At 52.6% G+C, this 27872-nt stretch overlaps 12 protein-coding genes and 1 non-coding gene across 13 annotated transcripts; 7 read left to right on the top strand and 6 right to left on the bottom strand.

Annotated features, from left to right (window-relative positions):
- Positions 1–371: 371 nt before the first annotated feature.
- J4E82_000986 (uncharacterized protein) lies at positions 372–4491 on the bottom strand (the record flags this gene model as incomplete). Its single annotated transcript, XM_051727304.1, has 3 exons — positions 372–1299; positions 1357–4190; positions 4264–4491. 3 exons carry the CDS (start codon positions 4489–4491, stop codon positions 372–374), a joined length of 3990 nt encoding a protein of 1329 aa, XP_051593111.1.
- A 239-nt stretch (positions 4492–4730) lies between these two features.
- On the top strand, positions 4731–6092 carry J4E82_000985 (uncharacterized protein; the record flags this gene model as incomplete). The annotated part of the gene is made up of 1 exon (XM_051727303.1): positions 4731–6092. The coding sequence occupies one exon, from the start codon at positions 4731–4733 to the stop codon at positions 6090–6092; it is 1362 nt and encodes a 453-aa protein (XP_051593110.1).
- A 192-nt stretch (positions 6093–6284) lies between these two features.
- NUO40 (NADH-ubiquinone oxidoreductase 40 kDa subunit) lies at positions 6285–7166 on the bottom strand (the record flags this gene model as incomplete). The annotated part of the gene is made up of 1 exon (XM_051727302.1): positions 6285–7166. The coding sequence occupies one exon, from the start codon at positions 7164–7166 to the stop codon at positions 6285–6287; it is 882 nt and encodes a 293-aa protein (XP_051593109.1).
- A 679-nt stretch (positions 7167–7845) lies between these two features.
- J4E82_000983 (uncharacterized protein) lies at positions 7846–9046 on the top strand (the record flags this gene model as incomplete). The annotated part of the gene is made up of 2 exons (XM_051727301.1): positions 7846–8119; positions 8169–9046. 2 exons carry the CDS (start codon positions 7846–7848, stop codon positions 9044–9046), a joined length of 1152 nt encoding a protein of 383 aa, XP_051593108.1.
- A 205-nt stretch (positions 9047–9251) lies between these two features.
- On the bottom strand, positions 9252–11336 carry J4E82_000982 (uncharacterized protein; the record flags this gene model as incomplete). The annotated part of the gene is made up of 3 exons (XM_051727300.1): positions 9252–10968; positions 11018–11267; positions 11324–11336. 3 exons carry the CDS (start codon positions 11334–11336, stop codon positions 9252–9254), a joined length of 1980 nt encoding a protein of 659 aa, XP_051593107.1.
- A 632-nt stretch (positions 11337–11968) lies between these two features.
- RBD2 (putative rhomboid protease) lies at positions 11969–12682 on the top strand (the record flags this gene model as incomplete). Its single annotated transcript, XM_051727299.1, has 4 exons — positions 11969–12059; positions 12112–12193; positions 12244–12309; positions 12361–12682. 4 exons carry the CDS (start codon positions 11969–11971, stop codon positions 12680–12682), a joined length of 561 nt encoding a protein of 186 aa, XP_051593106.1.
- A 422-nt stretch (positions 12683–13104) lies between these two features.
- Positions 13105–13210, top strand: J4E82_000980. The gene has a single exon. It is a non-coding gene; the product is annotated as a tRNA-Met (tRNA).
- A 705-nt stretch (positions 13211–13915) lies between these two features.
- On the bottom strand, positions 13916–15577 carry J4E82_000979 (uncharacterized protein; the record flags this gene model as incomplete). The annotated part of the gene is made up of 1 exon (XM_051727298.1): positions 13916–15577. The coding sequence occupies one exon, from the start codon at positions 15575–15577 to the stop codon at positions 13916–13918; it is 1662 nt and encodes a 553-aa protein (XP_051593105.1).
- A 671-nt stretch (positions 15578–16248) lies between these two features.
- Positions 16249–17392, top strand: J4E82_000978 (uncharacterized protein; the record flags this gene model as incomplete). The annotated part of the gene is made up of 2 exons (XM_051727297.1): positions 16249–17138; positions 17236–17392. The coding sequence occupies 2 exons, from the start codon at positions 16249–16251 to the stop codon at positions 17390–17392; spliced, it is 1047 nt and encodes a 348-aa protein (XP_051593104.1).
- A 962-nt stretch (positions 17393–18354) lies between these two features.
- J4E82_000977 (uncharacterized protein) lies at positions 18355–19595 on the bottom strand (the record flags this gene model as incomplete). The annotated part of the gene is made up of 3 exons (XM_051727296.1): positions 18355–18601; positions 18651–18865; positions 18918–19595. The coding sequence occupies 3 exons, from the start codon at positions 19593–19595 to the stop codon at positions 18355–18357; spliced, it is 1140 nt and encodes a 379-aa protein (XP_051593103.1).
- Positions 19596–20647: 1052 nt separating this feature from the next.
- Positions 20648–24051, top strand: J4E82_000976 (uncharacterized protein; the record flags this gene model as incomplete). Its single annotated transcript, XM_051727295.1, has 8 exons — positions 20648–20795; positions 20867–21573; positions 21638–21795; positions 21860–21869; positions 21934–23086; positions 23154–23446; positions 23508–23789; positions 23845–24051. 8 exons carry the CDS (start codon positions 20648–20650, stop codon positions 24049–24051), a joined length of 2958 nt encoding a protein of 985 aa, XP_051593102.1.
- An 85-nt stretch (positions 24052–24136) lies between these two features.
- On the bottom strand, positions 24137–25320 carry J4E82_000975 (uncharacterized protein; the record flags this gene model as incomplete). Its single annotated transcript, XM_051727294.1, has 2 exons — positions 24137–24679; positions 25057–25320. 2 exons carry the CDS (start codon positions 25318–25320, stop codon positions 24137–24139), a joined length of 807 nt encoding a protein of 268 aa, XP_051593101.1.
- A 489-nt stretch (positions 25321–25809) lies between these two features.
- DDI1 (DNA damage-inducible protein 1) lies at positions 25810–27607 on the top strand (the record flags this gene model as incomplete). Its single annotated transcript, XM_051727293.1, has 2 exons — positions 25810–25859; positions 26233–27607. The coding sequence occupies 2 exons, from the start codon at positions 25810–25812 to the stop codon at positions 27605–27607; spliced, it is 1425 nt and encodes a 474-aa protein (XP_051593100.1).
- Positions 27608–27872: the final 265 nt, after the last annotated feature.

Genomic DNA, 27872 nt, shown 5'->3' with positions numbered 1-27872 from the left:
GAAGCGTGTGCTTCTTGTTAGCGACGGCATGTCAAATCCACGCCCTTCATGCCCCTTACCCCTCTGCATGTCACCACGCCCTTTCCACAGTTTTCAACAGCTTTCTCAAAGATGCCTCTTCGGGCAACATTCGTCAACCGGAAATAGGTATTAGAAATCGTATTGATGGACATGGCTCAATGTTTCCATATAGATGTGTCAACGCAACTAGCTTCCAGCGCCCCCAATGCAATGCTGCACGGACGCAAGTCCTCCACTTGACGTCTAATAATACAGTATGTAATCCACCTCGGTACACATCTGTCTTGTCCAACTATTCAGATCTCTGTCGTATATACATCGTTTCGTAGCATGTCTCCCGTCGTTTGCACTTATTCTTCACCAACTACCTCTTGTTCCCGACAGACGACACAGCCCCGGCCCACTGCACTCTTGATAACATGTGCATGCGCTACCTTTGCGCCCACACTTCTTGTCCACCTTCCGCCGCTTTCTTGGGCATCAGTGGCAAGTTGTTGTTGTAGGCCAGCTGCGACACTCGCGCTAGCACTCGTTTTGGGTAGTAGACAAGTGAGATGGAAGACGTGGCCACATGCAAACCCCACAAGCGTGTCGCGAGACAGAGGCATAGGCCCACCTTCGACGGTGGCGGCCTCTTCTTCGGCAGTGGGGAGCGTAAAGGGACGGTGGCATCCCACACAGTGGCCAGGAGGGGCTTCGCCCTGAGGCGCTTCGGCAGGAGCGGGATCGAGGTTCGGTGCCGTAGTTGTTGAGGATACAGCTGTAGGTTTCTTGTCAGCTTTAGCTGTAGCTTTTGCTGCGGTTGCCGGATCGACGCCTTTGGGCTCAATGTCGATTTGCCCTTTTGCGTGGCGATGGTTCTCGTGACCTTCGCCGTCACATGGTATGACTTCAAACTTGACACCCCGTTTTTGGCCAGCACGTAGCGTGTCCATACCGGCCGCTACTTCGCCCCGAAGGACTCTCGCAACTCCTTCTGAGATGGAGTGTTGGATTTCGTACTCGCGCACCATGCGGCCTATGCCGTCCCTTAGCCCTTCGATTTCGAGGCCTTCGGGAATACGGCGGACGAGTTTGATGGGGTCTATTGCTGTGCCGACTTCTTCAAGCAGACCGCGAATGAAGTGAGGTTTGTCCATGGAATAATTCAAGAGATCGTTCCAGAGTTCAGGATCATCTTGCTCCTTGGCAAAAGAGATGGCGAAGCTGACGTCCGAGAGTTTCTCAATGATCAAATACAAAGCGCGCTTAGTTTGACCAGTCTTGGAGAGGATGTGTCTGCAGTGGGTTAGCAAATTAGGTACAACTGGTACAGCAGGAACAGTCTCGACTTACACAAGCTCTGGAATGTACTCTCTCCTCTCACACTCGGCGGTGGCTTTGCTCAGATCATAACTTTGAGATTTGCGCAAATACTCCATCAATAGCGGTCGATCGTACTCCGCGAACAACTCCACCATGAGATCCGCAAACTCTTCTGCAACGATCTTGCCGTCAGCCGCCAGGCGGTCTTCAGCAACCCGTTCTTTAGCCGTCTTCGCTGTTCGTTCATGCATGTCCGGCTTCCAGAGCTTCCGTAGATAGAAGTGCAGGAATGGTCTGAACGCTGGGCCTTTCGCCTGTAATTGGCTCTCAACGTCACTCGCAGGAATGGTACCACGGCAGCCTTCCTCTACGAGAACACTAATGGCTTCTGCCGAGGCTTCTTCCAATTCCTCCAGCTTCGCTGCAGCTGACTTCATCTGCTCTTTCGAAACACCCATCATGATGAAGCCAGGAATGTCGTCTCGTACAGCTTCTACTAGGTGGAAATCCCGTATGAGAGTCATAGCCGCATCTGCATTTTGCAACCGGATGTAGCAGCGTAGTGCTTCTCTTTGTCTGCCACTGGCAAGGAATAATTTCGCAAGGCCATCTTGCAGTATCCGCCAGTCTCGACCTTGTATATCGCCCTCGATAGATTCCTCTGTGACATCGCCAGCAGAAAGCTTGCTTTTGATAGCCTCAACGACACTATTTATATCGAATAGGTCTGGATCCCAATCCTCAAGCAGGTGCTTGAAGCGTATGCGATCATGTATGATGTAGTGACCAAGAATCACCTCATATACCATCGAAGGCAATGGAGGTTGCATGGGTTTCTTAGGGACGTAGGGCGAGATCTCGTTGAAGTGGTTTGTCTGTGCAAACTTCCACACCCAATGTTCCCATCTTGTGGAAGTGCCGAGTACGCGACCAGCGACCTTGCCTGCTTGCTTCCAGTCACCAGAACCAACAAGCTGTTGTACCCATAGATCCCCAATACGACGCTTCTCTTTTTCTACTGTCGAGTTTTGATTCGCTCTTGTGGCAGATAGGGTCGTCTGGGATGCGCTGTCGTCCGCGAAGAACTCGTGCAAGCTTCCCTGTTGCTTTGTTGGCGTACTGGGATCGGAGCTATCTGAGACTGACTGGGAGACAGACGCGATGATCTCGGGGTGGTCCTCCAAAAGCTCCCAGGCATCCTTGTAGTTTTCGTGCTCGAGTTCCCACTGGAAGTGATCTGATAGTTCTCGCTTAATGGCCAATACGCAGTCGTATGGACTCTGTATGAAGACTTTCAAGCCTGCTGTTGCAGCGTTCGGATGTACTTGTTGCTGACGCTTGCCAGATATTGAACCAGCGGCATTTCCGGCGCTTGCTGAAGACATGGACGGCGCCCTCGAGGGCGGCTTATCAGAACCAATGGGAAGGTTCATTACACTTGCTCCAGAGCTGAATATGCGTGCGGTGGCAGCACCTACATCCCATATTCCACCCCCGATGGCTTCCAGTGCGCTCCTCTGGGCCGGAGTCATCGTCTTTGGATGTGGTACATACAGGGTTCCCAGATGGTAGTCGGCAGCCGAGAGGCTTTCAAATCGGCTGACGGTCAGAGAATCCACTTCGACTTCATCCGAAGTTGCAGCATCGATGAGTTTGAGCTCCGGAGAAAGACCGTTTGTGCGACGGTGCCTTCCCCCCCTGGGAGTCGTGTCGGGCCCAGAGACTGGATTGTCATCATCGTCGCGTGTCCGGTATGCAAGAACAAGAAGCAAAGAAGGGGTATAGAGCGAAATGCCAGAAACAATACAGTCGTCGAAACGAAGGAAATGAACCACCTCGGCGCTTCCTACCGATCTCTCACCAACATCGCGACCAACGCCAGGTCCACCAGGCTGTACGTGAACGACCCATGCGGCATCGCCCCATCCAATGATGAGCTTTTCAAACTTGTTCTGCTTCTTCGGGTCCTTGGATGCCTGGGGCGAGCGGTTGTGCGGTAATGTGCCTTCGGTTTTATCCGCAAGGTGGTGGCCATTCATGCTCATTATAGCATCATCGTCAGACTCGAGTGATCTGTCATCAACCCACTCAATCCGTGCTTTCCATACGCCGGCCATCTCCTGCCATATGCGACGATTCGGCTTTTCGATGAAGCCAATTCTCTTCCAAGCGTTATCGGAGTCGGCACTGTCGAGGTGGAGATCGGTGCGCATGATGCGAATGCCATGTTCATTGGACCAAGCTACAAACTTCCCAGAGAGGGACCATTTGATGGCAGTTATGGTGCCTTCTCCGGAATGCAGAATGGTATCCTTTCCACTGTGTCCACCGAGACCTATCGCTCCAAGCCATCCTTGAGCTGTTTGTGACGCTGAGCTGGTGTTGGCGTTGGAACGTACACCGGTCGGCCCTCCTACAGTGTGAATGAGCTCGCCAGCTAGTCCTCCAGATAGGTAAGAGCGATCGTTCTTGTAATCCGGCGAAAGCGCAACCGCTTGCACAGGGCGTCCGAAGTTTCGTAGCGTGACGTCTTTGGGATCGATCAGAGACGATACACATACGTGCCCGTCAATGGAAGAAGAGGCTATGTATATCTGGTTCGAGGGCGTCGACGGCACCTGGGCTTGGCGTGGTGTGCGAGGAGAGGCTGCATTGCCTGCTGGCGAGTCTGTTCGTCTGGAAGATGCATTTGTCTGGTCTGCTGACCGGAGATCGGAGGCGGTGGGCACGAAGGGCTGCGAAGCCAACAGAGGCGATACCGATAGGGCTGTCACTGAGGCAGCAGGATGCGCGTTGTAGGTGCGGAGGATTTGGAAAGAAGGGATGCTCAACGCATGGATATTGCCATTGTGGGTGCCTACAATCTACGTACAGTCTTAGCATTCGGTCGACAGCTTGCAGGGCTCATGCACATGAAGCATGGAGCTATGACCGTACCATCTTGTCCCCAGCGACCATGAAGGTAGCTGTCGCGTCGCCATTCCGGTATACGGGCCCCAGATCTCTTGTCAGTCGGCTGTACTTGAGCTTCGGCTCTTCGTCGACATCGTCGTCGTCGTCCGAGTCGTGCTCGACACTCTCTTTCCCTTCGCTCGCTACCTTGTCGACGTGTTTAGGGTCGCGCGCAGGCGTATGCGGCTCGTCTGGGGTATTTTCCGCAGCCATGCTGGCGGCATGAGCTGCGGCGGGCGTGGTAGAGACCTGGGAGAGCTCCGGCGCGTGGAGGTGTGTGAGTGTTGGAGGTGTCGATGCCCTGTCGATCTAGGCCTATGATGCTGGCCAAGCCATTCCCGCGGACTTGCAAGGGTCTAGCTCTCCGCGAATGCTCCACCACTCTCAAGATTCATCGCCTCCGCTGATTGCTCGCTGCTGGAAACTATGTCCGAGACAGATTTGCGCTGGCCATGACGGCTTACCAACGCTACGTGTCTAATACCTTGACACGCTGTCTTGCCGCGCGCCTTCCGCTAAACACTCTACCGTTGTTGCGCACCCCCGCAGGCCGACTATTCTCGACAACTAGCAAATATGCGAAAAAGGTCGACTTCGGTCAAAAGCAGGAGGACCTAGTCTCGAAAGAAGAGGCGGTAAAGGAGACGCAGCAAAATGCGAATCGCAAGGGCGCCCGGAAGAATGCTGGCAAGACGTCGTTGCGGAGTATTGCGGTTGAGGCACAGAGATCGCGGGCTTTCGTAAAGTCAAGAGGAAGAACACGCTTCATAGATCCAGACGCTGAAACTAAAACGGTGACTGCATACTGTGCGGCTGAAACCTACGACATTACCGCCGCCGCTCGGCTTGTCAAAGCCCAGGGCTATGAGCTCGATCCCTTCCAGACCGGCTTATACCCGCAAGTCATACATATTCAGACTTCCGAACGACCGTCAGAGGTCAAGGATTTCCAACAAGGCGACATATTCATCTTTCCCTCTGGCACAGTAGTGGCATGGAATGTCCGGGAAAGAGAAGCACTAAAGCTGGTCAACCAAGTGCTACCAGCAGCAGCTGAAGGCTCACATCTCGAATTGCTCGAAACCGAAGACCTGGATTACCTCGAAGACCCCAGCAAGGAAACTAGTGAAGTAGTCGGCGACACCATCGTCCTCGGCACAAAAGCAGAGCCAGTATCTGACAACCCATCGTCATCTCAACCCGATGAGTCTGCCAATCCCACCGACCAGCGACACGAAGTAGACACTGTCTTGGCAAAAATAGCTTTCTCCTCTGGTCTCGCCCGTAGCACCAAGCTCGCCGTTCTAGAAACTCTGCTGTCAGCCTACCAAAACTCAACCCGCGATATCCCCGCCATGCTTGCCTCTTCCAAAACCATCTCTCATCGCCGCAGCGCCCCTTTTACACGCTCCTTCATCCTACGCAAAACTGGCGAACTGCTGTCTCTCCGTGCTCAGCTAAACCTTTACTCGGAGCTTACCGACAGCATGCCCGACATCTTCTGGGATTCGCGACACGAGCTGGGCTTGGGCGAGTACTACGATCAAGTTGGACGCGCCCTGGATGTTGGGGTACGAATCAAAGTGCTCAATGAGAAGATTGGTTTTGCTCAGGAAATTGCTAGTGTGTTGAGAGAGCAGTTGAGTGAGAAACACGGGTTGAGACTCGAATGGGCGATTATCGCACTCATTGCTGTAGAAGTAGTGCTTGAGTTCTATCGGCATTGGGACGAGCGCAGGGGTAAGGACGACCCGGAGAGTACTGAAGCGTTACTGAGGAGTCATTTGGAAAGGTTAGCGGAAACGAAGCTTTGAAGAGAAGACCGAGAGTGTCTTATGATAGCATTTTAGCGCAACGATACCCCACTCTAAATTTACGAATACCTTGAACACGTCAGAAGCAAAAGGTACAAAGGAAAAATCTCGATTCTACAGACCATGTCAGCCCAGCATAGGGGCACAGATATTTACAAAATTTTCCATAATCTTAGCCATGCTTGAACCCGTCTACTGATCGTCAAGAACGTGCAGATACTTCTTCTCTTCCCTCTTCTCCTTCTCGCTCATGGGTGGTAAATCATAGTAACTTGAGCTTCGGTAACCCTTGAGGTACTCAAAGGTCAAGCTCTTCAACTCGACAGGGTCAATGTCCAGGTCCTTGAAAGTCTTTGCATCCTTGTCAATGATCTGGTCAATGAACTCGCGCTCGACCTCATCAGCAGAGTGGATGGGCCACCAGAGAAGCTTGTTGGCATAGTGTGCGACAGGCTTCAGGAGGCGCTTGGGAATGTTGACATGGCGACGCGGCTTCATGGCCTCCTTTTCAACGAGCTCGTTGATCTCGGCCATGGAGTACTCTGTCGGGCCGTAGAGTTCGTAAGTCTCAGCGGCAGTGGTGTCGTCATGCAGCATCTTCTCAAGAGCCATGCCGACATCGATGACATGGACGGGGCGGATGCGCTCTTCCAGGTTGTTCGAGGTGATGATGTTTGAGGGGGAAGCGAGACGGTGGAGAAGACGGTCCTCGAAACCGAACATGGGCGCAGGGCGAACAATGGTGGTCTCTGGGTAGATGGAGCGTGCTACTTGCTCACCCTGAGCCTTGGTGCGGTAGAACTCGGATGGTGAATCCAAGCGTGCGCTGTGAGATGAGACATGAACAAATCTGTCAATGTCGTACTTGGCGACAGCATCCACGATGCGCTCTGTGCCGTGGACGTGTACGTCCTCCAGGTCAAAGTTCTTGGTGGGGTAGTCGCGACCAATGAGGTTGTAGACAATGTCAGAGTGTCGCACGCTCTCTTCGATAGATGCAGTGTTTCGGAGGTCCATCTCGACGAAGATGACTCTGCCCAAGTCTCCGGCGACCTTCAAGTGACGCTTTGCCATTTCCTCGCGGAAGGGGACTACCACTGTACATCCTGAACGGGCTGTTCGTGCTGTTAGCGCAATGCACTTTGGCTTTCCAATGACGTGCACACACCCAATCGGTTCACAATGTATCGTCCTAGGAATCCAGTGGCTCCGAAAACAGTCGCGGTATATCCTGCATGTGTGTGAGTGTTGATCTAGCAGGCGGGTAGGGGTCGCGGCGTACCTCCGAGCGAGGATCGTCCACCGGAGACAGTCAGAATCGGCTTTCCAGTCCTATGCCGTTGTCAGCACTCGTTTTGGCGTCGCAGGGTGCAGTCGGGCGGACCTAGTTATCCTGACGTCCGAGTTGAGTTGTTGTCGGCAGACGGAGGTGGACAGGTTGGCGACACGCTTCAAGGGCATTTGCGCCGACAGCGCCACTGGCGACCGAGCGCAGCGGAGTGGCAGCATAGTTGCGGCGTTCAATGGCTGCTGGTATGTCGAATGGAGCTTCTTGCGAGGCGGCTGCCATGTCTGGACGTCCGTGGTTGATGGCCTTGGCGCTATGCGCTAATCGTAGCTTCCGCCGCAACGCCATGACAGCAACAGAGTCCCGCCCTCCAACAACAGCCCAGCTCCCGTCATTTCACTCCTCCGACCCCGAACTCGACCCCCGTACCCTCTCACCCCATCGAAAAAGCCGCTCGCAGCAACCATGGCCATGGACACAGACACGATTCCGAACCTTCTGGGCGATGCGCGGGACGAGGCACCCGAGGAACTCCAGGAATACTTCATCGCCTTTGAGGACTTTTGGGAGCGAAAGCTATGGCACGAGCTTACCGACAAGCTCATCGAATTCTTCGACCACCCAGAGAGCGCCAAACAGCGGATACCCTTCTTCGAGACCTTCATCAAGAGCTTCGCAAACAAGATCAACCAGCTGAAGCTCGTCACCTTGGGACTCAACACAGCTACACAATACAAGGGTAGGATGGCCCTTTCGTCGTAGACAGAAACATCAGCTGACCCTTACAGACGACAAGGAACGCCTCAACTTTGTCAACGACCTCGCAAAAAGCGTCAACAAGCCCGCTTCACAAGACGCCTACGTATACGCCACAGTCGCCGCCGCCAGCATACAGCTACGGTTAAAGGACGAGGAGGGAGCCAAGAAGAAGCTAGACGAGTGTGAACAGATACTGGATACCTTTGACTCGGTCGAAACCGTTGTGCATGCGTCTTTCTACCGAGCAAGCGCAGAATACTACAAGTCCAAGCACGAGTTCGCTGCATACTACAAGAACGCCCTGCTGTTCCTCGCCTGCGTCAACCTTAACGACCTAGAACTCCGCGAACGCCAGTCGCGCGCCTACGACCTCAGCATCGCCGCCCTCGTCTCAGACTCCATCTACAACTTTGGAGAGTTGCTCCTACATCCCATCCTCGACTCGCTTGTCAACACCCCACATGCATGGCTTCGTGATCTTCTCTTTGCCTTCAATCGCGGCGACCTGATGGCCTACGACGTGCTCTCCAACAACATCACCAAGGTCCCTCTTCTCAAGGAGCACCAGACCTTCCTCTACCAGAAGATCTCGCTATCCGCTCTCACAGAGACCGTCTTCCGCCGCCCACCCCACGATCGCGCCATGACCTTCTCCGAGATCTCGCACGAGACCAAGGTACAACCGAACGAGATTGAGCACCTGATCATGAAGGCGCTGAGCTTGGGACTACTCAAAGGTCAAATCGACCAGGTTGCCGAGATTGCGCGTATCAACTGGGTGCAGCCCAAGGTTCTGGACATGAAGCAGATTGAGGGCATGAGGACAAGGTTGAAGGAGTGGGATGCCAGTGTCAACCAGCTGGGTAACTGGATCGAGGGTGTAGGCAAGGATGTCTGGGCTGCTTGAACGAGCATCATCTCGCAGCAGGTCACTGGTATACGCCTTTTAGAGCACGTCGTCTCCACTTCCAATAAGTGGCATGCATCAGCTATAAGCAAGACGCGCGGTTGAATGTAATCATAGGTAGTGGTCATAGACGGTCAACGAATGAAAAGATTTATGACTCCATTGCACTCGATGACTTGTGTATTATCTATCATGTAGTCCACTTCTATTCCCAGAATCCAGTCGAAACCACCACGGCTCCCGCAAGCCATGCAGGGAACCAAACCAACCAGACAACAACCTGCGTCCACATACCCCAAACATGCCACCCGATCGCGCTCTGAACAAGAACATCCGTTAGGTTGGCTCCTAGCAGCTTCGTTATAGTTTGTATAACCAGAACAGGGTTCAGCATGGCCAGCATCAGTAATTGCACTCCAGTAACCCCACGATTGTTACTCTTGCGTACAAAGCTCAATGGCACGCACAGCACCCCGACCAAGACACTCAAACTAAAGTTCAGCGTTGCTAGGGCCGCAAGGAACATGCCTAACAGTAGCAGGGAGAAACATTGGAGCAGACAAAGGGCTTGCGGTGTCAGCACGTCGGGGGCAGACCACCAAAAGAGAAAGGTTATGATGAGTGGAGCGAGCGTGGTTAGATTGCTGGCTGTGAGGAAAAGGTTGGGGAGGTGGTCGGCGTCCCAGTTGTTGAACAGGTATAGGGGGATCAGGCCGGAAGCATGGGCTGTGAGGACGAGAACGAGGGGAAGGAGGAGATGCCGTTCTGTTATCGTCGTGCTGGCTTTGGGGACAACAGCCAGGGAGCCGTCTTGTTCGACGAGCTCGGTGGCTGGTTGTTCAGATGCAGATTCTTCTTTCTTTTCTGGTTGCTTCATCTTAGAGTCAGTGTCCTTCTTCTTGAGCTCGTCTTTGGTAGTCTCATTCTCGGCTGTCTTGATGTCTGCCGAAGAGGACTTCTCGGTCGACGCCTTTTTAGGTTTTGTGGCAGCGGGATTGCTGACAGGCTCTGTGGTACGTCCGCTCTTCACCCACAATGCCATTGCCGCGATGCTGAAGTTGATGGCGATCAGCATTGCCGAAGGGAGATATGTGCCAATGCTGACGAAGCGCTTATCTTGTAGCAAAAGGTAGAAGAAGAAACTCTGGTGCAGGTGTTCGAGAAGGTTGTTCAAGCTTCGAAAGAGTGATTCGACGGTTTTTCCAAGTGACATTTCGTCATGCCAGCCGTCCCCAACTGTCACCAAGGTAACGGCGTCGACGTGGTATGGAATAAAGGACGAATGAGGCCCAGTTGCGTGGCCAATGCTTTGCGACAGCATACCTCGAAGCATGGTCTGAAGCCGCTCCTTGTAGGAGTCCTTGTGATCCCACATGCGCTGGATCACACAGCCGATGCCCATCTGACCGGAGGCAATCTGCACTGCAGTGTTGAACAGATCCAGGTTGGGAAGTTGGCCGTTTATGCCATCGTATATGACATGCAGCTTGTCGTACCGATGACCCCAAGGACCAGCGGGATAGTCTACAGCGACAGCGCCTTGCAACGCCCCACTCTTGATCTTCAGGCTCTCAACGTAACGTGTATCGTGTCCCTCGTGGTAGGCATCAACCCAGGCCTGCGAGCCGATAGTGCTATCCCCAGGAATGAGCAGGATGATATCCTTACTCCAAAGACTCCAGCGCTTGAAGTAGCGCGCCAACGTGAGAACCAATGCGACGCCAGAGTTGTTGACCTCGTCTGCCATGTTCTTCCATGCTCCGATCAAAACAATGGCTTCGGTTGCGTCTGCGCGGGGACCCTGGAGGATAGCATAGACGTTTTCGTTTGCGATGGTCTGGTTCGAGACGGTGTAGTTGTAGTGCTGGGTTGCGACTTTGAGGTTCTGTTCACGGAAGATGGCTTCGAGTCGCTGTGAGCGCCTGTTGCATAGTCAGCCTCGGGTTTGCAAGTTCCAGTCTGCATGCGCACTCTGCGACGGGCTTATCTATCAATCCATGGACCTCATGGCGATAGGCTCGAAAGACATTGTGCTCGCTGCCGGTAAAGTAGGTATGTACTTGTCCCGGAAGGAGCGCATTCTCAGAGACATATGTCCTCCGCGAGTATTCGTTCAAGGGGAGTACCAGGAGCCATCCTATGCCAATGATTATGCAGAGCGCGGAAAGGTAGGGCGGTAGCTTGAGTAGGCGTTTATCCTGCCGGAGCGCCAGTATCGAGGCTTCACGTGTTTGTTAGCTGTCGGTCCATGTCATGCGCGCCTAGAGCTAGACTCACACAGAAGAGCCATGTTGACGTCTCAGTCGCCCGTCATGTAGGAGAAGAGAGAGAGAGCAGAAAACGAGTTGTGTCCTTGCCCTCTGCCCAGCATCCCACATATCCGTCTGGGAAGGTGCTAAGTCGACTCGAGCGGGAGGATCGTCACTAGCGCCCCGTCGACCCTGGACCCTAGTCCCATTGTAATCTTCCAGTCTGTTCATCTTAGCACAACACAACGCGCCTGCATAACAACCACCCCAAACACTCGGCGTGCTCGCGACGACGATGCCTATAACCTCGATTCCCCAGATAAGCCCTGCGCGGATACGGTCGTATATCCTGCGCCTGCCATTCTGCACAAAGCTGCTAGTTGCGGCCATTGTAGGACTATGGGTTGCGACGATTCCGTTTCCGTGGATTAGAGACTTTGGGGCTTTGGAGCCGGCCAAGATGGATTTGACGCAGAGTATGTTTGTTCTGTTAACATCGGAGGGTTGGGTTCAACTACAACACTCTTGTTGCCATGTGTTGCGGCGCAGGCGTACCATGACCGAGGCAGGGCGCGGAAGTCACGGAGCTGGGAAGAAGACGAAGAGCTAATAGAATATACCTGTAGTGCACCGACTCAACTTATTTCCCTTGCTCCATTGGAATTTCATCCACATGATCTTCAACCTCTTCGCCGTAACACCACTTATCGAGCGCTTCGAGTCCGAGTATGGGACACTAGTCACGCTGGCGCTTTTCACTGGGCGTAAGATATATTCGGGGTGACACGCACAAATATCAAGCTGACCATGTGGCAGCTTTTGGAACCATACCAGGAGGCGTATACACCTTGTTGGAGAAGTTTGTGCTGAGGAGTAATACCTCGGTCATGGGTGCGAGGTATGCCAATTCCAAGTAATCCGTGTATGAGGACATACTGACAGAGACAGCGTATGGGTTTTCCTCCTGCTATCAGCCGAAGTGATGAAGACACACAAGGCGAACCCCTACTTTAGGTACAATCACACTTTCCCTCCCCCAGCCCGATTGTAACTAATCGGTTTCAGTGTCGGACCCTACAAGATTCCAACTTGGACCACACCACTCATTCTTATCGTTCTGACCAGCATACTCGTCCCGCACGTCAGTCTTGTGGGCCACCTGTGCGGTGCAGGCCTCGGCTACCTCTGGGCTTCCGGATACATCAAGTTCCTCGTACCACACGAGAAGATCTTGAGATGGATTGAGACGAAACTGAACCTGCTCGGAAGGTTACCGCACTACGTCAGTGTCGACCAAAAGACATACGGCCGCTACGGCGTACTTCCGACTACGAGCGTGCCGCTGAGCAACAGAACTCCTGACGGTGGACAACGACTTGGGCCGTAGTCGAGTCAAACGAGGGATTTGGGCTGTCGATTTGCTACCGGCGTTTTTGCATTGCGCGGAGTCTACGTGGCCACGAGGCGTTGAGGTGTGTTGCAGTGCTTGTAATACGGACGATTGGTCTTTCTGTACAGATATGTAGACTTAACGCGATACGGCATAATTCTAATGTTCTCCAAGGCAAATCTAGTTGTTCCCGACCATGGTTCGCCATCTCCCGCCTTGGTCTGCAGCCACTAACACTAGTCCTGCAACCCCCTGGTGCCCCTCATCCAACAAACTCTTCTTCTCCGCCCCACCGGACCCAACGACGAAGTTAGGCAACTCAAACGTGGGTTTTCCATGGTAAACCTCTCGTTATAAAAGATTTTTTCTACGAGTTTTCCATCAATCAGCTTCATCATCGCTTGGTGTAGCGATTTCCCGTCTCCTTGGTGTAGTTGGTTATCACGTGGGTCTCATATCATCACATATGACTGCTAGAATACAGCAGATATCCCAAGGCCGCCAGTTCGAGTCTGGCAGGGGACAGCTCAATTTTTGCCCCTGCGCAAGCCATGCGGGTGATTGGGCCTTGCTTTTTGTTTGTCTGCAGTGTTGCACATGCGTCGCTATTCATCATATCTTTTGCAATCACAACATTAATATGTGGAGGAAATTATAGTGTACCGCGCATCAATTTTTGAACCTGCTAAGGTAATACACAACCATAATTCCGTCGCGTGGCTGATTTCTGTATCGCTTTTCCGCAAATGGTCCATGTTTTTGTCAATGGGGTTGTGACGTTTCTTGCACGTAGCAGACTTCACCGCAGATTTCCACTACCAAAAACGGCAACTACAACAAGGCGTAGATTACAGCACTATCAGAGGGGCAGAACGATGAGGGGCAAAGGTGCGAGGGGCGCGGCGGGGTGGTCTTGGAGGGGCAAACCTGGGTTATGTTGAGGGAGGGGCACGCAAGACATCTCGTGAAGTTGCTCACGGCTGAGCTAGCGTAATGATATGAAACGAGACGAAATATGCTGGTGGGTCTGTCGTGGTCAAGTGATTGTAACTAATGCCTTCCAAAGAGATTCTTGTCTGTCTGCCAAGGGAAGCATTTTTCTGACCAGCGCCTCAAGTCAAGGTCAGCAAATCTCGATCGCTTGGATAGAAACATCGTTTACTTCAGTCAACGCAGAAACTCCATTGATGAGTCTAAGTAGCTTAGGCCGCCCCTCGAATTCCACGAAAATCAATACACGTATGCGCTTGCAGCTGATCTGGGGGTATTTGAACCACTTCCCATTGGACTTGAGCCTGGACTTAAGCCACCTCTTCTTCTGTCGGACCCAAGAATTCTTTCGAGCTCCTCTGCTTGCTTGAGCACATGTTGGAAATAACTGCCTTCGATGCTCCTCTCAGCCATGGCGTTGTTGTCCTGTAATACATTGAGGCAGAAGAACACCATGTTTCCTAAGAGAATGTTGCTCTTCATGTCAACTTGCGATGCGATTTCATGGGCACTGACCTCTTCACCATCGTTGATGTACAGCTTCGTCGTGTATGTCGCAGTGTCGAAATCAATGTGTGAGAACGGCGCTTTGAGCGCCATCTCCGCGAGAACGAGCCCGATGCGGAAGATTTGGATATGTTTGGAGAGGTCGCGACTGTCTCTTCTCTCACGGTTGCTTTTGTAGCATTTCTCCAAGGTGCGCGTCGTCAATGACTGGCCAGGCGCTGCGGTTAGCATGCTGATCCACTTTCCATCCTTGGTCCTGCGCCAGCGTATGTTCGAACAGTCGAGGAAAGACAGCCATTGGCTCCCTATCAATCGGAAACAGCCTTGCGCGACGCCAATTGCTATCGCGTTTTGATCCTGCGAGTATAGTTTTTGTGAGCCAAGATAGACGTTCTGGTCGCGAATCGTACTCGATAGAGGCTCCTTGTATTCCAAATCACAGAGGAGATTTGTCGGCGGATTCTTGACGATGAAACCTGCCGATGTAGACAAGGTTGGTACCATGTAGCAACTATCCTGCGTCTTGCTTGCAAGAGTTGACAGGGCAGTGGCGAGGTCGTTTGCGACCATGGATGGATCGTGGACGGCCTTGATGGTAACGGGCTGTACAAGGACTTCGTGGCTTGTTCCATGCATACTGAGTAAAAACGCAAAGTCGCGCCTATGAACTCGAGGAACTGAAATGCCGATGTGCAGTCGATGGCTCAATGCGCTGCACCGATGAAGCCGCTCAGCGTCTTTCTGGGCACGAACAACATCTAGTAACTGGCTCTCAATCGTGTCTGACCTTCTGTCTCCGGCCCTGATGATCAGGTGCCGCCCAGGGAGCCGTTCAATCTCTGAGAAAATGTCCACGTGCTCTTTTTCGAGGTAGAAATCAGAAAGGCGTTCCAGTGTGGCGAGCTTCTGATTCAGCCGCTTGAGACGCATCTCTAGGTCGTATGATTTTCCCAGAACGCTCAAGAAAAATCTGCGCGACCATGTGCTCTTGCGTTGTATCTTTCGGAGGCATTCTTTGACTCGTTCTTCGTGACCAATATCTTGGTTTTCTCCATAGTAGGTGCGCCCTTGCTCAACTTTGAGAGCAAGGCCTCTGATTCGGCTGATGTCGCTCTTGACGTTCCCTGTGATTATGTTGATAGTACCGATTGTGGCTGTTACGCGCTCATGACCCTCTTTTCCAAAGAGAATTCTAGTGTAAATATTGGGTCGATGAATCTGTATGTCGTACTTGTATTGCCAGCTGTCAAGAGAGATTCTTGCGAATTCGAGACCCTCCTCGATGTCGAAAAGTCGCTCAGACAGTAGCTTCCACTGTTCGATTTGCAGTGCGAAGGTGTGCAGAGCCTTTACTGCTGTATAGAGATTTGAGATAGTAGCCAGCACTTCAGCCATGGCGTATTCAGAATGACTGCCGTGTTATCTTGAAGACGTAGTTGGTACGTAATTTCGATGACGCAAAGCGCACGCGGAGTAGGCGGAAAGGACCTTTGAGCTATGCGCAGCTCGATCGCAATAACATGCAGCTACTGAGGGTAGATGTTATAACGCACGGTGTTGTCTAGAATGTAATGTGGGTACTGAGTGCCAGGTCGAGCAGAGGCGGGTCGATGTGATGGATCAAAAGAGAGTAGCCAAGGATATTAGATAGTTGGTAGCATGACCCATGAACTATTGCGGCTGAACTAATGCGAACGTTCAGCTCGTCGGTATTGGTGTGGGGTATCGCGGCAAGATTGGTTGTAAGCACACTGCACAAGGATGAGGTCACCGTTTGGTGGTACTCAGCCCCCAACGGCCCCCAACGATGTCAGAATTGGGCTTCCTGTTCAGGTGTTTGGGTCGCACTGATAATATGAGCCTAAATTCCTCCATCTCCTTGATTCTGTTGAGTTTCTGACCCCACTCACAGATTCCCTCTGCAATGGGGGGCGGTGCAAGAAGAAAGATTTGACGCATGCCTGTTATCCCCGTAGTACCTTGCCATCAACACTGGTGCATCTCGACTGGCGCCACAGAACAAGCTCTTGAGTGACTGATCTCTTCCCCTGGCTCAATCCTACACTATGGCACCATCTTCAGTTGAGATCGATGAGTATGATCGACATCCGAGCCACCTTCGGTCGCGTTCAGGAAGCTATGTCGATCACATAGAAGAGAAGACGAGATGGGACCGGAGAAGCCGCGAAAGAGAGATGAAACGTTACCATGACAGCCGCTATGGTACAGCCTCATTTTCAAGGTCTTCCAATCAACCTACGCCTGACCGACTCGGCGTTCCTGTATTCGAAACAACAGGAAGGACGCGATCGAGTTCAGATGCGAGCAGAAGACCTAGAGAACCAGAACGAAGGTACAACACACAGGAGGTGCGCCCGAGCACTGTCCCAGTCGACAGGTACGATCTGACCAGCGAGCCAATCTTACCCAGTCAGTCAACTGTCGTGTATGAGCGAAAGATGCAGCACCAGAAAAAGCCAAGCATCAAGGTGGAAATCCACCAAGATAATCCTCCCTTGTCCGTGAGCGGCACCTTTGCGCCAAAGAGGAGCCCAAGCGCTAGTCCAAGATCACGTACTGCACAACCTCAGCTTCAGTACCAATATGCAACAATTCAAAACAAGCTCTACCAAATCAGCAGTACATGCGCGCCATACATCGACGTTGAAGCAGCAGAGCCTCAAGACCTCACTTTTGAAAAGATAGTTGAACAGACTAAAGCCTTTTCTTTCGATTTGCGGGTGTGGGCTCATCTTGCGAACATTGAGGGTATGGCCAGGGTCGATTCACGTAAAAGGGAGGTCGTGGATGCTGCATCGCGAAGCCTGGACCGCCTGCTGGATCAGATAACGACCTTGAACGACGCTTGTTTCAGGGCCAAGCCGCGGGATCTAAAGTTTAAAGTGCTCCCTGAAGTCGAAGATGACAGCTTGTTCGAAGATGGAGATGACGACAGGTACGTGCCTGTAGGACGCGAACACGATTGTGCTGACAGATGGTTTCAGCTGTGATTTAGACCCTACAGAGACTCTGAGCTTCGCTATCCATTCCAGTCTACACAGCATCGAGCTGCAAATCCAAAACCTCAAGCGCTTGAGTCGGACGCTGCAAGAGGCCACACCAGATGCGAAGAGCGAGGTTATGGCGATCGCGGGGCTCGTAGCGGAGACAGTAAAGTACTTTGGATCGCAGGAAGCATTGAGTCGCTGATCAATAAACGAACAAATTGCTGGGAGGAAGGGGTTGGAGGACGGACGCCATGCGAACTTGCATTAGCCGGATAAGAGTTTGTAGTTTCTTGGTCCATTTGAGAGATCATTTAGCATATGTGCAAGGTGCGAGGTTACAATTGACGTGTGCTTTAAGGCGATTGCGTTTCCAGATTTCGGTGCATTGATCTTGCAGCGTGAGGAATGCGGCATGTGTGAAGAGCGATGGGTTGGTTGTGGCTGCTGGGACCCTCGCGTCATGCCTAGGTAAACTAAAAGCCTCCAAGATTGGAAGGCAGGGCTCGGCGCAACCACTGCAGCCACCGCCGTCATGTTTTACGAGAACCCCACACGCTATATCGATTGGGTGGATGGAAGATCCAAATCACCGAGGACCGTTGGGTCCTGAACTGAGCGTCGATTTCCAAGAGCTTCTACGACGCGTTGCGAGCGTGAAGAATGAAAAAGAGAGGCTGGTCAGTACGCTAACCTCACGCTACGTCATCGCTGTTCCCTACTTGGTCGAAAATCCGGCATAACAGTAACAAACCAGACGTTGGCAGTGGCACCATACTCTCGATTTCAACTCTTCGCAGTATGAACCACATTGTCTCCAACTGTTCTGCAGATGGTACGGTGCCTCCCGTCAGAACTTCGGGGAAAGATCGCCATCCACGGTCCATCGTGCATGTCTGGTTCCAATCCCGGCATACTGAAAGTCTCGAGACACTGAGCGAGGGAACATGTTCGTAGGAAGGTGTGTATTGGCTAAATGAGATTCAAGAAGGACTCAAAGCCCTCACCTTTCCGAACATCTTGGAAAGAAGAAGCGAATATTTACAGCGCAGCACAAGGAAAGACTGCAGGATCAAGCAACATGCCAGATTCTAGGAGAATTGTGCATCATCTCAACCGAGCCAAACTCAGGTATTTCCACCCAAGGCCCCGATTACCTTCAAGCACTTACGAACACTTGGTAACGCTGGGCACGTTGGAGCACTTGTCATAGGTCTTACCACCAGTAACGTCGACACCGGTCCAGGTCCAGCCTGTGCAAGAGCCTTTGCCACAGGTGACAACGACGTCGTAGCCGCTGCTGGAAACACCACCAGTGACGTTGTCAAGTGTCAAGGCGGTGATGGGGACACCAGTGTCCGCGTCACCATGAAGGTCACCGCCATCGTAGTTCTGCTCAATAAGAACGCCATACCTGGAACGTATTAGAATTTGGCAATGGGTGAAACTTTGAGAAAACGTACTTGGAAATCTCAGACAGAGTAATATCTTCATAGGTGACTTTGTTAATCTTGCCGGTTGTGCCAACCTTAGCCTTGACGCGGACACCGTTGACAGACTTGGTGACCTCGGAATTGGAGAAGGTGACAGTGTCGACAGTGTTATCGTCACGACCACCAACCGAGCCAATGGATAGACCGTGTCCACCGGAGCAGAGGCCGTTCTTGAAGGTGATTTCCTAGCCGACTTGTTAGTAGGTGCGAATACCGCAATTTCATGTCATTACTTACGGTACCTGAGTTGACAGCTACGCAATCATCCTGGTTGTAAACCTTAGCGCCATCAATGATGACGTTGTTGCTGGAGCCAATATCGAAACCATCTGTGTTGTGGCCCTGCTCGTCCTTGTCGCCGTCGGACGCATCAATAGTCATGTCTGTAATGGTAAGACCATCGCAGCCGTTGATACTAACGACTTGGACGGGAGGGTTCTTGATGGTAATGCCGGTGATGGTGGAGTCGGTCAGTTTGTGAGCGGAGAAGAACTTGGGCTTGGTCTTTCCACCATTTCCACCCTTACCGTCCCACCAACGAGCACCATCACCATTGAGAACAGATCCCTCGGCGCCCTTGACAGTGATCTTCTTTCCTTGGATGTCAAGAAGAGGACCCTTCCACTCCGAGTAGCCCCAGGTGGTGGTACCCTCGAAGATGACAGTAGTACCGTCAGCCAGACTAGAGAGGTCCAAAGTTGTGCCTGAAGGGACGGCAACGTCGGAAAGGACCATGGTAGCACATGATGACTGTGACTTGGAAGCCTCAGCAGCTCCGTTGGAGCCTGAAAAAGTGCAGCTGGAGGCACGCTTCACGACTTCGGGCTTGGGTGCAGGAGTGATGGCTGGGGCCGGAGCTGCAACAGCAGACGCCGCCAGCGACGTGAAGAAGATACCAAGAGTTAAGGCAACCATTGTGAAAGATGCTTGATATTGAAGAGAAGCTTGAAGGAGTGAGTGAATTGCTTGGTTGCTTGGCCTACATGCTTGGTACGCCACATATATATACAGATTTCTAGCAATGCTATACACGCATGTCAATGACTTAGCTATCAGCTTCCTACTCATGTATCGATGGTACAGTCTACGTTCCCATCATTTCCCGAGTCGAGTTTCTCCATAGTGAAAGATGAAGGATTGTTTCGAAGTCCTCCAATAAGTGGAGAGCATGGAGACGAGATGAGAGAGACGTAATCGCTCGAAGCAACACTTGCTCAGTGCGTGTGTGTCGCCAAGGGACTTTTGTTTCAAAAAATCCTCCAATGGGTGGACCCGCTAAAGATCCACATGTCCAGACCTGTCGTTCGAAAGGCACCCCCGTTTTCGCGTCAATGCATTACCAGAACCGTGTGACAAGCATCGGGAAACACGGAAACTAAAATGCTTGACTCTTTTGCAGCCCGCCTCAGGAGAAGGAACATGGGAAAGCTCTCTTCCGTGGATGAGGTAAGGTCTCAAAAGCGGCTAGCCCTTCCGCCGGACATTAATTGCACATCTGCGTTGTTCCCAGCGGTTCGCGGTTCGCGGGTCGCTCACGTTTTCGTTCCGATCTCTGTGGCTGCGATTCCAAGGCCAACAAAAGACACAAAATGCATGCTGCTGGACTCTCCCATGACGCGTATCGGACTTGTCCCTTCCTGTTAGGGCAAACCTTCCGCTGGCAAGCTTCCTTCACAAGCACCTCGGCATTCTCGGGCAGATGATGTTCCCCCTTCTCCGCAAAACGCCACATCTGGGGTCTTAGTACCTTGCATATATTACCCCGCGGCCTCGCTTGCAGCAGTTCTTCCATGGCAAACATTATACCGTCAATGATATCGTTCCGTGAAGCGCAGGTCCGGAGGACGATCTTCGACCGCGGCTGAAATCTGCGGGCTAGTTGCATGCGAGCTCCAAGGCAGGGTTATTGAGCAAAAGTCGCGTCGCGTCCAGTATTGAACCTTTTTCTGGTCACTGAGCAAGTCAAGATGCGGTTCTTCCATCTTTTTGCTGTCGCGATCTCGCTGTTCTTTTGTGCATTGGCTACCGACAATGGCCTTCAAACGGACGTGGAGTGGGATAATGGATCGCTCATGGTCAATGGCGAGCGTGTAATGATTATGAGTGGAGAATTCCGTACGTTGATGAAATGGAATGAACAGACCGTACATGAAAGACATGCTAATCCTTGCATGTGTACCTCTCAGACTACGCTCGTCTCCCCGTTCCAGAGCTATGGCTCGACGTCTTCCAGAAGTTCAAGGCGAACGGCATGAATGCTGTCTCGATCTACTTCTTCTGGTCGTATCATTCGGCATCGAAAGGCGTGTACGATTTCACGACACCTGGAAAGGACATTCAGCGCCTGTTTGACATGGCCAAAGAAGCCGGCCTCTACGTGATTGCACGGCCAGGGCCCTACTGCAACGCCGAGACTAACGGTGGTGGTTTCGCGCTTTGGACCAGCGACGGGAGTGGTGGCAAGTACAGAACATCAGATGAGACCTATCGGCAAGCATGGTCGGAATGGATTGCTGAAGTTGGCAAGATCATTGCGAAGAACCAGATCACCAATGGTGGACCAGTCATCCTAGCGCAAGTCGAGAACGAACTCCAGCAAACTCGTTACGAGGCCGACAACACATTGGTCATTTACATGGAACAACTTAAGACCGCCTTCAAAGACGCAGGCATCATCGTACCTTTGTCACACAACGAAAAGGGCTTCAGATCGAAGAGTTGGTCCACTGATTACAACAATGTCGGTGGCGCGATCAATGTTTATGGGCTGGACAGCTACCCCGGTGGCATGAGCTGCACAAATCTCGACACTGGATTCAACCTGCCGAGAACGTACTACCAGTGGTTTCAGGAGGTCTCCCCCACTCAACCTGAATATCTCCCCGAGTTCGAGGTAAGTCGTGACCTTACTAAACGCATGTGGAACATACACTGACCTGTTGTCTTCACCTCATTAGGGAGGGTGGTTCCAACCTTGGGGCGGTTACTTCTTCGATCAGTGCTTGGCTGAACAGAGCCCTGAATTTGCGGATGTTTTCTACAAAGGACTAATCGGACAGCGCGCTAGTCTTTTGAATCTGTACATGGCCTATGGAGGTACAAACTGGGGACATAGGTGAGTCGGGACTGCACGAAATGCATTTGAGACGTACACTAACTTGGTACCTCCATCTGAACAGTGCCGCCCCCGTACGTAACTCCTGTTCATGAACTATATTTGAAACATATACTGACTTCATACTCCCATACTCAGGTAGTATACACCTCCTACGACTACGACGCACCACTACGCGAGACCAGGGAGGTACGCGACAAGTTCAAGCAGTACAAGCTTCTTGCCCTCTTTACCCGTGTTAGTAAAGGCCTGCACAACACCTTCATGGAAAACAACGGCACCGCAAATGCAGTCGACAATTCAGCCATCTGGACCTGGCAACTCAAGAATCGCAATACAGAGAGTAGATTCTACCTCGCCGAGAACAACAACACGCGCACCCGTGCTGTGACTGATTTCTCGATGACGGTCAAGACATCTGAAGGCGATGTTAAGATTTCGAGCTTACAGCTTGCGGGTCGACAAAGTCGATGGGTAATTACAGATTACTCTGTGGGTAATGAGACGCTACTTTACTCGTCGGCTGAGATCGCGACCTACGGTTTGTTCAATCGACCTGTCATTGTCTTCTACACACGCGAAGGACAGGCGGGAGAATTTGCTTTCAAATCGCAGAGCAACCTGACATTCAAAACGTACGGCGCGAAATCAGACATTGCAAGCGCATCGTCGAACAGCACATACTCAAGCTTTTCTTACACACAAAGCAAGGGGGCAACGGTGGTAGAGTTCTCAAATGGGGTGCTTGCTTACTTGCTCGATATACCAACTGCGTACACCTTTTTCGCGCCAGCAACGACTAATGATCCGAATGTCACTCCCGAGCACCAGATCTTCGTACAAGGACCGTATCTAGTTCGCTCAGCTAGCATATCAGGTGGTGCAGTTTCTGTTATTGGCGATAATGCGAATGCGACCACCATCGAGGTATACGCCGGCTCTGGTGCGGATACAATATCCTGGAATGGAAAGGAGCTCGCTACAACGAAGACACCCTACGGCTCCCTCACTGCCGCAATCGATGGTACCAAGGACCGCGACATCACTCTTCCAGAGCTTTCAAACTTCAAAGCGGCTGAATCCTCCCCCGAGATCCAACCCTCATACGACGACAGCAATTGGGTAGTCGCCGACAAGAACACCACACTAAGCCCTGTAAAGCCCCTAACTCTTCCTGTACTCTTCAGCAGTGACTACAAGTACTACACTGGGGCCAAAATCTATCGCGGATACTTCTCAGGCAAATCTGCAACATCCCTCAACATCACAGTTCAGGGTGGCGTGGCTGCGGGTAAGATAACCCCTTGTACGGATTGTACACGAGACACACAAACTGACTTTGTACATGAGTATATTAGGATGGAACGCATGGCTGAATGGGAAGTCGATTGGTTACCATCCTGGTAACGCGTCGCAAACTTCGACGACCGCATTGCTGTCTTTCAAAAACATCACATTGAAGGATGAAGGCAATGTTTTGACAGTAACAACGGACTATACTGGCCATGACCAGACATCAACAGGCCCAGCCGGCGCAGAAAATCCTCGTGGTATACTCGGTGCACAGCTCCTCAGCGGCAACAATACCAAGCTATCCTTCGACCAATGGAAGATCCAAGGTAACGCGGGCGGAGAGCGTAACATCGACCCTGTTAGTGGTTTTCCTGCACAAAACGCATGTAAAACATACACTGACTTTGTACGACCTTTAGGTTCGCGGCCCCATGAATGAAGGCGGTCTCTACGGTGAGCGTCTTGGGTGGCATCTTCCCGGTTTCGATACCTCCTCCTGGGAGGATGCTAGCCCCACCACTGACGGCGTCCAAGGCGCCGCCATCCGCTGGTTCACGACGACATTCTCTCTTTCTATCGACTCCGATCTCGATGTCCCTGTCGGCATCGAAGTCGGGGCGCCGAAAGGTACCATTGCCCGTATGCTTCTCTTCGTCAACGGGTATCAGTACGGCAAATATGTTCCGCACATTGGACCACAGGTACGTTATGGCTGTACGACATGCATGTGAGACATGCACTGACTTGGTTTTCCAGACACGATTCCCTATTCCTCCTGGCATCCTCAATATGAAGGGCGAGAATGTTTTGAGCGTGGCGATGTGGGCGCAGACTGAGGCTGGAGCGAAGTTGGACACGCTGAAGTTGGTTGAGTATGCTAGGTATGAGAGTGGCTTCGCCTTTGCAAGCATCGATGGAAAGGCGTTGCAGGATCGATGGGAGGATAGGAGTCAATACGCATAAACTTTGGCAGGCTCGTACTAGATAGTGTATGATCTAGCCTACTGATATCAATCCATCAAGGGTCGACTTGGTCTGCCAGTTCCACTCAATATTCCCATCCATCATCTCCACTATCTTCAAAGTCTAGGACCATGTCTACCCAGTTTCCTCCACCATACTGGCATTTACTCGGGCCAATCTTCTTGAACCCCGCCTTCTCGTAGAACTGTATATATCGGTCCCTACAGATGAGCGCTATCCTAGATGCCACACCTGAGTCTTTGATTCTTTGTACGTAGCTCTGCAGTAATATCGAGCCGAGCCCTTTGCGCGCGAAGTTGGGATGCACACATAGCGAGTGCAGGCACACTGTCTGGCCGTCTTCATTGTGCCCTACTTTTGGCGTAAGCTGGTAGTTGGTCTTCCAGTCCTTGGGGTAGTCCATAGCGTCATCAGTAACAACAGGTGAGTTCGCTTTGGTTGAGATGATGTGGCCAATTATCACACGCTTCCGGTCAGTGTCGGTCGAGTCTAATGACGGAAACGAATGCAATTTAATAGTTTCGCCTAGTGGCCCTGATGTGGTGGGGTAGGCGGATGAGAAGAGGCCGCTACATAGTTCACCGCAGGTTCGCAGACGGTATTCGAGCTACAATTGGTCAGCGTCAGATCTGGAGATTTTGTATACCAGAGATGCTTGTAAACCCAGAGTCTATTGGATCAAGTCTTGAGAAGGAAGGGGCGTGGCACAGGAACGACCAAAATAGGAAAGAGCGACCAGCTAGTGTACGACAAACTCAATTGATGCCGTTAATGGATGCACGAGGGAGATGAGAGTTTGGTGCAATGTTGGATGAAAACAAGGCAGACGAAAAGCATGCAGACTTGAGAGTTGGAGTAACCTGGTGATGGAGAAGAGCGCACGGTGCGAGGCCTGATGGAGCCCAACGGTGGTACTGAATAAGAGATACAGGCATTGACTGTGATACTAGAGAAACAAGACAGACAGCAAATTGTTCTTCTCACCTTCTCGCGCGACGCGGCTTCAACCGGATCAAAGGCGGCATGCTCAAGCCAATCGCAGTCGTCAAGGTCGTCGATGTTCAGCAAAGAAGCATATGGACGAACTCCCATCTGCTTCAACCGCCCCTCCTGGGCAATGTTGGAGCTGCGATGGGGTACCAGACTAGATTGCTCGACGGGTTCCGGACTAGAGACGGTCTCAGGTTCTCTTGATAGTTGGGGCATGGCATCCAGCGTCTTCTTGTCTGCTAATAAGTCCCGAGGCATCTTGGCGGTCGATGGCAACAGACGTTGTGGTGGGTGGGCGATGGAAGGATACGGCAGGGAGGCAGGTGGATGCAGCTGTAGGAGGCCGAAGTGCAGCGATGGGTTTGTGGGTTCGTGGTTCCTGGAAGACTCACGAGACTCTGCGGCCTCAGCCCCGCCTTTACTAGCGGTTCGCTTCGCTTCGCGTTGCCGTTGCAGATCGTTCCGGGTTAGCTGGGGACGGGAGCTGACTCGGGGGAGCAGGCGGGGGCATGTTTCCTAGGTAGGTATTCTTGTGGTGGTGTATCATGTACTAATTCGCGACGTGACCGTGTTTCTCTCGGGAGCAGCAGGCGGTGCTAGCGGGGTGTGCTCAGCGGCGGCCTCGTCGGCCCATGCCCTGACTAGCAAGGTGGTGGCAATGGATTTACGAATGACGTGCAGTAGGAGGATGGGTGCAGCGGCGGCCAGACGATTCTCCTGCATGCTGCGTTGGGCCGACGTCGAGGCATGGCAGACGTGATGCTAGCTTGGGCCTACACGGCCAACGTCGTGGTTCCGTACGCTCGCCCACGACTGCGCGTCGATGCCTACGCCTGCGCGCTGATTCATCCGACGCTGGGTTCGCGGCTCCACTACGTTCCATTCCCTTCCAGCCCAGGCGGCGACCGCGTTCCCAAGGTTGCGACAAAAACACCACGGCCCAGTGCCTCCTTCCCTATAAGCTCCCTCCCGCGCACCGAGACATCACACAGTCGCCTCCCGCCCGACCCAAGCCAACCTCAACCACCCCGCGTGTCACATCCAGTGGCCTCATCCAGACGTGCCCGCATACGCCCCAACACGCGCTCCGGCCCACCATGTGAGTTTGTACCAGAGCCATTGCTGTGCCACGACGCTGCCCCGAGCACGCTGCTAACCCGCTGCTGCCAGGCCTCGCGTCACCATATCCATCACCGCGCCCGGCACCCAGGCCGACACAGACCTGCTGACGCTCGAACTGCCGCCGGGCAGCACCGTCAAGGACCTCAAGGGCTTCATCGAGGCCGACACCAACCTGCCCGCGGCGTCACAGAGCCTCTACCTGAACGGCCAGCCGGTAGCCATAGACACGCAGACACTCGAGGACGCCGGGGTACGGGATGGCGAGATGCTGGCCGTCGTGATGCGCCCCGCACCCCGACAGAACAGGAACCTCCAGCACCCGGGCAGGCCCGCCCAACCTGATCCAGAGGGCGTGCGACAGCTCGTCCTCAACGACCCCCAGCAGATGAACAAGCTGCGTCAGGGTGACCCGGAGCTCGCCGCCGCCGTCAACGACCCCACCCGCTGGAGAGATACATATGCCATGAGGCAACGACAGGCGGAGGAGTCGGAGCGCGAGCGTCAGAACCAGATCGCCCTGCTCAACGAGGACCCCTTCAACGTCGAGGCGCAACGAAAGATAGAAGACATTATTCGCCAGGACCGCGTTGTCGAGAATCTGCAAAAGGCATACGACGAGAACCCTGAAGGTACCAACACATCATTCCCAACAAGTCAAACACGTCCGACTCGCATTGAGCCCATGCTAATCTTTCACACAGTCTTCACCCGCGTGCACATGCTCTACGTCAACACCGAGGTCAATGGCGTGCCCGTCAAGGCCTTTGTCGACTCTGGCGCCCAGGCCACAATCATGTCCCCCGACTGCGCCGAGCGATGTGGTATCATGCGGCTGATGGACGTCCGATACGCCGGCATGGCGCGTGGTGTCGGTACAGCGCGCATTCTGGGTCGCGTACATCACGCCGAGATCAAGATTGGTGGCGCAGTCATGCCCTGCGCTTTCACTGTCATGGAAGGCAAGGATGTCGATCTACTTTTCGGTCTGGACATGCTTAAGCGTTACCGCGCCAAAATCGATCTTGAGAAGAATGCCCTGTGCTTCGAAGGTCAGGAAGTACCCTTCTTGCACGAATCGGAAATCCCCAGGAGCTTCGAGGAGGCCGAGATGAATGAACCGACTGTGTCTGGTCCTAATGGAGAGGAGATTGGTGCAAAGACGGGTGCTGTACGACCGAAAGGTAGCGCTGCAGCTGGTTCCTCGAATGCAGGTGCCTCATCTTCGTCGTCTCAACCTACACAGCAGCAAGCCCCACCCACAGCGTCCAAGGCACCCGCACCGTCTGCACCTAACAGCAACTTTCCCCGGGAACATGTTCAGCAACTTACCGGCATGTTTGGCTGCTCAGAACAAGAAGCCATACAAGCCTTGGAGATGTTCGGAGGCAACGTCGAACATGCTGCAAGTTTTCTCATCGGTTAGTGCATGCGGGAACATCAGGACATGCTCAGTATTGCTACACGGCGCTTGCCTGCCTTTGCCTACGACTTACTTAACATGGTTTCTACCATTTGAAGAGATGTGGATAATTCAAATGAGTCTTTAGATGAGGAGACGAGGAAACGAGTTCACGACATGGCATCGAATAGCATGCATGCGTTATCATTGAACAGGAATAGAAGCTGAAGAGTTTCCTATGAATAAATGCATCTTCACGAAGATCAGATAGATCAATTGATGAAAGGCT

The sequence above is a fragment of the Alternaria postmessia genome (assembly GCF_024291825.1).
Source record: "Alternaria postmessia strain BMP 2775 chromosome Unknown scaffold_3, whole genome shotgun sequence".
In the NCBI taxonomy this organism is placed as follows: Eukaryota; Fungi; Ascomycota; class Dothideomycetes; order Pleosporales; family Pleosporaceae; genus Alternaria; species Alternaria postmessia.
This window is presented reverse-complemented; position numbering and strand designations above follow the sequence as displayed.